Genomic DNA, 11,473 nt, shown 5'->3' with positions numbered 1-11,473 from the left:
TCGCCTACCTGATGAGCCCCAAGAAGGGCGAAACCGGTCGTGGGTTGTCGAAGAGTTTTCAGCAACCTTGTGAGCAAATAGTCAGGTGTAACGAACCCTACCTAACGTAATTATTGAATACTTCTCACCGGACATAATTGTCTTACTTCGGCAAATATGATAAATTGGAGTCACGAGCGAAAAGGCGATCCTGCGGAACTACGGACCTGTTGTTTACCCATTACTTTGTTCAGCGGATGTGCGGCAAATTAGCCGAGAAACTCAAGCATATGGTTGTGACAAAGAGCGAGCGCCTCCTTCAGATCACTCGGCAAAGTATGCATCCGGCAAGCGCGTCTGCCTCTCGAGTCAATTTATAAGTGTCTTTTCACTCACGATGCACGTACCCGAACTGTTCACTTCAAGAACTATCCAATCCTCTTTCGATTTTAACCACTTGTTTGCTTCAACCAACGGAGATAACTTCTGAAAGGTCCATTCGATTCTTCGACCTAGCCCAAGTACCAAAGCTGCTTCAACAGACACTGAAATCCATTTGGTAGATAACCATAACCAGCTTGATGGCTGTCTGGTGGGCACGATGACGAATGGATCATACAGGTACCAGCTTCAGAATGTCAATTCTAAGAAATGCCCCTGACGTAAGCAGATGAGCGAGAAGGGGGAACAAAGTTTCTACATACACAAATGCTTTCGCATGCCCGTCGACACCGGCTAAAGAGCAATTCAGGAGACAACTAGATACAACGGGTGGAGATAGTCATGGGAATCTACCTAGACACTTCTATTCGCTCCAAACAAGGTAAGTATCAGGAAGCTAACCGATATGTCAACGGAAGCTGGTAAAAGTCAAATGCATCGTTTGCAGTTCACTTGGTCCTTCTTTGTAATCTGTTGAAAGCGGTGTTAGAACAACGCAACAAGTCGGGCGGTGACAAGCGTGAAATTCCAGGGAGTCGAGTTAGCCACAATTTGGAAAGAGTAGCTGAGCCGGAATAGCGAAAAATGTCGTGTAGTCGATATGATTTTCCTTACAATTCGACTCCACATTTCCCAAAATCAGGATCCCATAATTTTAGGAAGTCACCGTCAGCCTGATACCCAAATAAACTGTTCAGCTGTAGCACCCTTTCGGTGCCTAACTGCCATGCCACCCGAAGTAAGCACGAGGGCTGCCCAAGCCTAGACAGGGGAAGTCGAGTGGCGGAGGTCGGGTTCGAACCACGGACCTTCTGGTCAGTAAATTCGCGCTCTAACCACTTGAGCCATCTCAACTATAGGCATTCCGTCAAACATCTTGTTCAAGTCAGTCAAACAATAAAGCATCAGTGAAGGACGGACATGAGGCGACGAGGGCAGACACTCATTCATTATCATCATCATCACCATCAGAGACAGCGAACTCAGGGTTAACACTGATGCTTCACTGTCATACATTCGATAGGGGTGTCACTTCTCGTATCATTTACATGCACGAACCAATGCGAAAACGAAGACAGAAAAAACAGCGAATTGGGAAGAGTGGAACTCACAACAAGCTAAACCTGTTCGCAACTGGCGGCTGATTACAGTATGATTAACTCGTAGTTAAACATTCATTCATTCTTCAATCAAGGGATTCACCTAACGTGTTTACGCATTCCTCGAGTAACCAGCCTCTCAGATGGAAGAAGGTTTACACCTCGTGTAAATTGTATTTCCCTGGGGTAAATTGTAGTGCGGTTTAGAAATTGCAACAAAGATCTCGTCTCGTAGGTGTTGTCAGTCTCTGCTGAAGCACTGTACGGCGGTTTCATCCCTATTTGGAATCGTCAGTAACATGCACCCCACGGAACTCAACTATACTAGCAAGGATGTTGTGAGTCCGAATCCCGTCGGAGATTCGTTGGATTTCCAATAAGGATGAAACAGTTGTCTTTTCGGTGAGACTGAACCCAACTACAGGATGGAATCTCAACTGCGATTTCGAAGTCTTTTCATGCTACCTTCTAATGGGAAGCACCAACAGGTAAAGTGAGGCGGTCGGGCTCAAATCGACCGCGAGATGGCCTTCGTTCCGCACGCCGCAGTTTAATTTGAGTCAAAAGTTGGCAGAGCCGTGGTTTGTATTTGTTTGAATCCATCAAATTCGGTGTTCAGGCACAAATAGCTCCGAGCAGCCTGATACCTGGGCACTATAGGCCATCCGCCAAACCCGCCCATCGCATTAGGCGATAATTTATTGCATGTGCATTAATCTCCACGGCAGACTATCACTGAGCAATGTATAATTAGGGCTCTACTTGAGTGGCTTCTTTTAGAGATCGAATACCAAGCCAAGGTTCGCAAGCGGAACTGAGGGCGGTAACTTCTCGTCAGAGGAGTTTTGTTGACGGAAATGACTCTCACCGTTACCGCAGTGCACACAAAATTGTGTCATCTATGTGTAACTGAGTTTGGATTGAGCTAAAACGTTTGGAGACCACCGGTTCGCGGTCCAGATCCTAATAGAATTAGACCACTGCTAAGATGACCCTACAGCGAGCCATGACTCCGGCAAATTTTTCCAAGAAGCTGAAGTTGACTTCATTGCAAACAATCGACTAGAAAGCAACTGTTTGATGGCAAACAAGTTAATCATTCAGTTGCCATGCCACCCGAAGGAAGCACGAGGGTTGGGATACTGCCAGGTTGCCCAAGACTAGACAGGGGAAATCGAGAGGCGGAGGTCGGATTCGAATAACGGACCTTCTGATCAGTAAATTCGCGCCCTAACCACTGAGCAATCTCGATCTCATAATGCTTATGGTTTCTCACCATAATACCCAACTAAATTGACGTAACGCAGTCGGTTCTCTTGAAACAAAGTATGTATGTAGATCACGTCGGAAAATCGCAAATCAAAATAGCACCTGAGGCGAGTAAAAAAAAGGTTGCTACCAAGCAAGTGGTCACAAGCTTTCACTGTCGTAAAATACGGTAAATGCGTTCAGTAAGTTGATCCAACAGTTCCTTATGTCCATCACTGGACAAATTGTTTTCCACACGGGAGTCCCAATCGGAAAAGGCATCAAGTCCGCACTCAGTGGTTGCATCATCAATCGACTCGGTGTAGTGCCATCCTCGGGCAATACGCACCTGCTCCGTCGCAGTGATTCGAATGAAAATGCAGTTAGGTCGTCCACAGACCTCGGTAAAAAAGTCCATGTCGGAAGGACGACGGGCATCCGAAACGAGAATGACATCGGGTGTGGATGCTGGTGAGCAACAGCTGAATTGAGCCAAGCTATTTTCCAGAGCCTGACGAGCAAACACGTACGGATCCTTCTTCATTTGGCCTTCTGCCCAGGCAACCATTTCCCGTCGATACGCTTCTTTGTAGGGACTGGATGACAGCAGGGCATCCAAGTCTAAATTGTGGATACTGGCATAATATGACTTGATGGGGTGACTAAGACGTACAACAACGAAAGACAGGGCCAGTTTGGATAACATGGTCTCTATAAGGTTTGCGATGTAGTCCTTTCCACATTTTCGTTTACCTGAAAGTACCAGACAGACTGAAATGAGAATGAGTATTGCGCAAAAAAAGAAACATACCCGATGATTTCAAGGCGGGGGTAGCGCAAGGCATTCGGTTGTAACCTTCCAGCCAACAACGTCATACGTATCTAAGTTTACGGATTTCGTTTATTGGCAACTGAAAGAAACGGGACAACAAACAGTGAAACTTCTATCGTCTGAAGATGTTCCATGATATTTATAAGGAGATCTCACTTTAAAGACGCACCCTCCCTGAATATGTACGAAAAAAGCTCCCCAGATTCCAAGTCCTGGATGATATGTTGGTACAACTGATACTCTACCAGAGCTTGCTAAAGCCGACGTACTCTCGGTAAAACACTGGATAGTATTTCAAAACCATATACGAGGCAGTAAAGCTCCCATGAATATTGCGCCCCTAGTGGCACAACCACTAACCCACCGCTACGCACAACTACGCACTGATGATGTCAGCTCGATTGGTGATGAAACGTTTGCAACCAAATTGCCCAGCTCAGCGAACAAGCCAACGACCAACTAATGTGAAAAGTTAAAAAGGCCTGGTGAAGCTAAGATTTTTACGATCTGACCACATATTTCTCAATAAAAATAAATCGTTCAGCTGTAGCACCCTTCCGGTGCCTACCTGCCATGCTACCCGAAGGAAGGACGAGGATTGGGATACTGCCAGGTTGCCCAAGCCTAGACAGGGGAAGGCGAGAGGCAGAGTTCGGGTTCGAACCACGGTCGTTCCAGGCAGTGAATTCGTGCTCTAACCACTGAGCCATCTCGTAACATCATGTTGAATCTCAAACCCATGACTTAGGTTTCTGTAAGGATCCACAATTGGTTGATACAATAACCTGACCATTCGCCGGTAGTTCGTAAGGACAAGTGGAAGTTTAAAAAAAATATTCCACTCCCGAAAAACCGAGAACTGTACAGTTGGTTCGTCCCTCCTTAAAATCACTAGCACTTCAGGAACCTCCATGAAGATTAAAACAACCGACCATTAGGGTCACAAGCAACTGATTAGAAGCGCGATTAAATTACGCATAGATATGATACGGCGCCAGTAACCTTCACTCGATCGGTTAACGTCACGTGTGCTGGTGCCTCGGATGAAAAGCCTAGATGATGAGTACACCGTTTTCAGTCGGTCGTCCCATTGTCCCACTAAGTTAACGGGTGCCTCAGCAAAGCATCTTACTTCACCAGCTTTCAAGAAGGGAGCTCATAATCCGTCTCTCCCTGTGGACTTACGTTTTAGGGGGATCAGCGGTTGGAGCGCGAATTTACTGACTGGAAGGTCCATGGTTCGAACCCGACCTCTGTCTATCAACTTCTCTTGTCTAGACTTCGGCAACCTGGCAGTATCCAGCCCTCGTGCCTCCTTCTGGTGGCATGGCAGTTCGATACCGAAAGGGTACCACAGCTGAACCGTTAGTTAGGTTTTAAACGGAAACCATGAGTTAATGCTTTCTCAATCTAATCCAGTGCGCATGTTTCAAGAAATCAAATGGATCGTTGAGCAAACCATTCAGCCCTCGGGGGTTTTGTGAATGAGTAGTCAACCCGTGGCTTCCATTTTCCAAGCTCCTCCTTCGCGGAAGACAGGAGCACTTGGTAAATGATGGATGGCTGCTCACCCCAAAATCCTTTTCTAATTTTCGGTCTTTTCTAACCACGGACCTTCTCATCGCTATGCGGCGGTCGATGAACTGACACTGGCAGTCAAAGTACAGCATCCAGAACGTTCTTCCAGCCTCCAACAACAGCCAGTGATTCTGAAAATATAGTACTTATTTGGATGCTCAAAGGGCTGTGTAAGCGGTTTCGAAGATTGCATCTATGGCATAACTCTAGCCTTCCCTTCACCATACCACTTACTGCAACCACCATGTCAGATTGCTTTGGTTTCCAGCTGATAACATATCCCATATATAAAACTACGGATCGTCCTTCTGAGCTACTCGTGGTTTGTTGATAGTATGAACAAAAGATCTTGACTGAGTTCAAACAACCCTGGAGATTTGTGAGGTGTCCGCCAATGATGATTACCGATAAAAGGATCGGATTTTCGGCACAGAATGACTTCGCTTGCAGGATAAAATCTTGACTGAACTCACTGGGCATGCCTAAACTGCAACACTCATTCAGCGAAGACATCTAGTGAGGAACTAGACGATTCTCAGTCACCGTGAACGGTTTAAACATGGCGAGATGGCCCAAGTGGTTAGCGCGCGAACTTACTGACCACAAGGTCCGTGTTTCGAACCCGACCTCTGCCTTTCGACTTCCCCTATCCAGGCTTGGGCAACCTGTCAGTATCCCAGCCCTCGTGCAACCGTGCAACAAATTATGAACTCAAAGCAGAAGCTGAGTGGCTCAATCAAAAAGGCACAGGGCTCAGTGTTATGTGTAGTTTACACTCAAGAAGTGTTGATAAGCGTGAATATCTATTGCAAATGTATATTGGGTATTAGTTGTTTCTCAGTAGTATTGGGCCCCGGGCCTTGTACGATTCGATCACATGCATATCATTTACCGATAGCGATGCTCACGTTCTGGACACCAGTCGTCCCAAAAACACAAGACGTCAGACCATGTCGTCATCATCATCATCAAAGACAGCAACATCAGTGTTGGTACTGATGCTTCACTGCCGTACAACCATAAGTTTCGTCTATATATATATATATATATATATATATATATATATATAATTGTATTAAAAGCCCTACAGTGAAGAGAGGAGAAAAAGAGTGGGTGAGGGAGGGGACCTGGTGCTGGGCTATGTCAAGTATACTGAGGGGCCTACACCTCCAACCGCCCAATCAGACAATCTGGAAAGAAACTGAAAGCAATAACGCCACTGACATCGATTAGCCGCCATTTCTTGCAACGTCTCCAGCCAAGCACAGCCAGGGTCACAGGGACCCCATCCTGGGAGGCGTACAAGACCAACAACACCCAAACTCTTCGTGATCTCTTTCACGCCTTTCTGCCAACTCATGTGCTGTCCACCTCGCGGTTTGCACCATCCTGAAGGAAGCACGGAGAACAACACTCGTCTCGGTAGACGGTGTTTCGGCATGCATGATCGAGCCACCGCAGTCGATGATGCTGGATGTTTTCTCGGATTGAGGTGCCTGCAGCATAACCAAATACCCGTTTTCTAATCGCCTCGTTACTAACACACTGACGCCATCCAAAACCAGCCACGATTCTGAGGCATCGGTGGGTGAAAACCTGAAGACGCCTCACATCATCTACCTGAAGAGGCCATGTCTCGCACCCAACCCATCATCATACCTAAGCTGGTATTGAAGATTCAAAGTCAGAAGCAATTGCCGAGAACACGTGTTTCTTTTTTCTTTCTTTTTTGTTACTTTGAACTATGTTTCCAGCCAAACACAGAGAGTCACGTGAGAGTCCCGAAGGGCCAACAACACCAACAGCATCCTCTCGTCTTCGTGACAGCCTGCATTCCCTTCTGACACGTCGTATTCTGTACACATCTAGACATCCGCTACTCTTCTTAACATATAATCCCTCGATAGGCCAAGCACATGACCAAAGCATCTTAGTATGTAGTGTTAAATACAGTCCCTGAGTGAAGTCATGAAGACATTGGATCGTACCATAGTGAGGGTATGCACATCTCAGCTACCCACTGAGTCATACTGGAGGTGTCCCCGTGACATTCATGCTCTCATACCAGGTTGGTCCATGGGTAGAGGTCTGACGAACACAGTCTCTTGGTCCTCCAGGTTAGGGGTTGAAACATGTGGTAACTTGTTCCATAGAAATGGTAGTGCATTTGCATTTCGCGCCAAACACCGCTGCCTTGCGGTTAGGCTTTTGAGTCAAGGGCTTTGGTTGAGGACCCCAACCGTCCTCTCGTCTATGTGTGGGCGCCCTGAAAGTATCCCAGCCCACGTAAAACCGTGACAGAATTAACAATACTCCCATGCCAGATCAGCCGTCGCGTGGTGCCATCATTTGGGTCACCTTACTCGCTGCATACAACAGGGCGGGTAAGCGAAAACAGGCTACTGCTGACGGCTCCCTTGCTCCTCTTACATAGACTTTTCCTTCGCTCTCTCCCCATCCCATTAATAACTCTCCTCTTGTAAGTCCAACACTTAAGACTGGCGACTCTTGCATTGGTTTTGCGTGCAACATCTGCTCGTCACACGACGCCAACATCCTCAGGTATCGCGAAATCAACCTTCAAGCTCCGATGCTCAATCTCTCCGACTGCCTTCAATATCCCCAATCTAAAGCAAGCAGGACAACAAGCTGTTCTTGCACTCACACTGGACTCGCTTGGCACTGATGTGTGCTGTGTCTCAGAAACAAGAATTCAACATGCAAGTACAGTGATTAAGCTAACCGTTTCGTCAGTCTCCACTCGCTTCCGGGTACGCACCTCTGGTGATCCAGAGACTCCAGCGGCGGGATGAGCAGGGATTGGTGTCGTTCTAATTCACGAAGCGGAAATATCTTTGTTTGACCGGGTACCTGTCGACAGTCTGGCAACGTCTGTGGAGGGGTCTCACAAGCGAGCAGTTCATAGATGTTCGTTTACCGTATCTCCGTACGCCCCAACTGACTGCAGCTCTGAAGCCATCAAAGACAGGTTTTACGACACCCAGAATGCCCTGTTGCGGTGAGCTAGTAGATCAGGTATCGTGGTGGTTTTCGGAGATATGAAAGTACAAGTGGGCAGGCTTGGCGTATCTAAAGCTTAATTAGGAGGTCAACATGGTTTAGACTCGATATGTTCGGACAGTGGTGAACGACTGCTTCAGCTGTATGCTGATCGCAGGCTGTTTTCATGCAGTACTAACTTCCGAAGTAGCTGAAGTCGTCTGGCCACATTGTGTCCTGCAACAGCATGCCAGCCACAAACTCAAGTTGATCACACTGCCATCAGTTACCGATGGCGCGGATCAATAACCGACTCCGGTCGTTTTGGAACACAATCGTGGATTCCGACCACGCACTCGTCCGGAGTCACTTCTCCCTACGTTTTCCAAAGCGGCGTAAGGTGCGGACAAACCGCTTGGCAACCGAAGGACTGGTAGAACCGGATGTTAGACGTCTTCTAGATGGACCAAGTGGTTAGAGCGCGAATTTACAGATAGGAAGGTCCGTGGTTCGAACTCGACCTCTCCTCATCGGCTTCCTCTATCTAGGCTTGGGCGACCTGGCAGTATCCCATTCCTCGTGCATCCTTCGTGTGGAATGGCAGCTAGACACCGAAAGCGTGCTATAGCTGGACGATCTCTACCGAATGCTCCACCATCAGACGTGAACTCATACCGGGATGAGATTGCCACCTGTTTGCATAATACTGGGAATTTTGCCTGTGGCACATCACCGCCAGGCGCACTCAAGCATTGGATATCAGACCAAACGGTAACACAGCTCAAGTCTGGGAGAAAATTCCCAGCCGGTCCCAAACACAGCTTGATGCGACGAATTACCAGATGTCAAGTCTAAGTGAGCGTGCGACCCAACCGTGAAGTGTGGTGTACACAGAAAGCCAGGGAAATGGAAGAGGCCCAGAAATCCGGCATCCGTGTGACCGGTCCCCGGAAATCTCATGTGAGCGAAACCATCAGGGATCGGAATGGAGTGACCATCTCGAATAAGGAAGAAAGCCTCAACCATTCCGCCGAATACTTCGAACAACAATTGGCGTGGCCACCAGCTGCCACTCATCTGGAGCCCACAGCTGACGTAGAACGGTGGACGCGGAACCACCTACAGCATCGGAGTTTATGACTGCATATGTTCTCTTAAGCGCCACTGAGCCTCTGGTCCGGATGACCTCCCACCCGCATTATTCAAAGATGAGGGTGAGGTCCTTAATCAGCGCTTGTCTGATCTGTTTGCTTGCATTTGGGAAAAGAAGTCTGTCCCAGACAACTGGGGAAAGCCGGTGATAGTACCCATTTCCAAAAAAGGGGCTCGTATTGAGTGTGGCCACCACAGGAGGATCAGCTTGACCCCGGTTGTAACGAGACTGTTGGCATCAATTGTGCTTCGTCGCGTTAGCCCATGAGACACTGACTCGAGAGCAGTAAGCGATATTCCGGACTGGTAATGATTGCGTTGACCAAATTTTTACACTTCGTCAGGTGCTAGAACAATGCCATACGTATAAGCGACCCACAATTCTAGTATTTCTGGATTTCCAAGGCGCATTCAACTCCGTTGACCAATCCGTTCTTCTTGACGCGCTTGTCCACCAAGAAATGCCCCGGAAGTTCGTGAACACAATGAACTCCTCGTATTCCCGGACTTCCGGACGTGAGAGTATGCGGCGAGCTATCATAAAGCTTTCATACACAACGCGGTTTCCCTTAGGGATGCCCATTCTCTCCATTCATATTTGATTTTGTGATAGACGAGATCATGAGACGAACGCTCGAAGGTCTCAAAAACCCCGGCGTTCAAATGGTCTGTGAAGAAGACCTTGTCGATCTGGAATATTCAGACGACGTCCTTCTCGTCTTCAAAGAGGAGAAGGCGCAAGTGTTTTTGGATGAACTGACCAAAGTCATCCTGTCATTTGATATGCACTTTTCACCCATAAAGCGTAAGGTCATGCTCCTGACCATGCAGTCACTGAACACGCGAATTACAATCCAGGGAGAAGCACTCGAAGTTGTGGAATGTTTTACGTGCCTTGGAAGTTCAATTAGTTCTGTTTGTAGGGTAACAGATGAAGTCAGTGCACGAGTCTCCAAGGCCCTCTCTCCAAGGCCTTTGCTATTTCGAGACACCTATGGCGTGAAAGTAGGGTACCCCTAAATCTCAAGGGAGGTGTATATCAGATTACAGTGCGGGCTGTTTTGTTGTATGGCTGTAAGAAGTAGCCTGTTCGAGCAGCAGAACTGAGAGGTATTCAGGTGTTTGACAGTCATTGAGTCAGGACCGTATCTCGTGTGGGTTAGTGCCGGCGAATCCGTAACAAGGCAACCAGGAAGTGGGTTGTGCAACGCGTACTTCCATTGAAGAATGTATCCAGAACCAACAGCTGCGTTGGTTGGGGCATGTGTTGCGCATGCCGAACAATCGCTTACCGAAGTGCTGTTTTCCGTGTGCAATTCAGAGTGGTACAAGCAAAGAGGTGGCCAACACCTGACCTGGCAGAGAAGTATGAAGGAAATTACGAAACGTTTGGGTGCTGTCGGTACTACTCGCCTTCCAGGATGAGGACCGCGTGATCCTCACTGCGCCTGGTTGGAGACGCTGCAAGATATAGCTACCACCCGATGTTAGTGGCATTCTTGTTCTCAGTTTCTTTCCAGATTGCCTGAATTCATGTCTGGAGGTGTAAGCATCTCGTAATACTTGCATTAAGTTCCTTATCCGTCCATCCTTACTCTTTTCTTCACAAATCTTTCAAATAAATCATCGTTGTACGGCGGCGAAGCACCGGTGTTGAACCCTGATGTCGTGCTGTCGATAATGATGTGATGAGACTATGAGAAAGGGACTTAGTAAAAAGTGGAATGAAAATCGAGGCACATGGACTCTGTACAGACATCCTATACACCTGGGAGAAACAATAAAAAACAAGATGCCCACACATTTGAACAGCCTCCAAGTAAACACGAATAAAAGTAAGGAGCCATCAGCAATTGACCCGGCGCCATTCGCGAACCTTGCATGACATAAGCCCAGCGAACAACGACAGACGAATATTAGCTTGGAAGTCCAGCTATAAAAGTGACAATGATAATAATAACACTAGTTCATCTGTAACATGGTACATGTGTACGATGTAGTTGAGCCAATCAATGGTTGCACTTTGCTTGAACATATGCGCTTCACGTAAGCGGCCAACAACTGCGCGCTTTCGCTGTCATCATCATCAGCTGTCAGCTGTAATAACCGCGTACTCGTCGCACAGTGGCTGTAGCTGGCGGTG

General features: G+C 47.5%; 1 protein-coding gene across 1 annotated transcript; it reads right to left on the bottom strand.

The window, feature by feature from the left end:
* Positions 1-2,943: 2,943 nt before the first annotated feature.
* On the bottom strand, positions 2,944-3,474 carry T265_15495 (hypothetical protein; the record flags this gene model as incomplete). Its single annotated transcript, XM_009178396.1, has 1 exon — positions 2,944-3,474. A coding segment is annotated over one exon (531 nt), but the record flags the coding sequence as incomplete, so codon positions are not given.
* Positions 3,475-11,473: the final 7,999 nt, after the last annotated feature.

Source organism: Opisthorchis viverrini, assembly GCF_000715545.1.
Source record: "Opisthorchis viverrini unplaced genomic scaffold opera_v5_553, whole genome shotgun sequence".
NCBI classification, from domain to species: domain Eukaryota; kingdom Metazoa; phylum Platyhelminthes; class Trematoda; order Opisthorchiida; family Opisthorchiidae; genus Opisthorchis; species Opisthorchis viverrini.
Note: the sequence above shows the minus strand (reverse complement) of the source record. Positions and strands in the feature narration are given on the sequence as shown.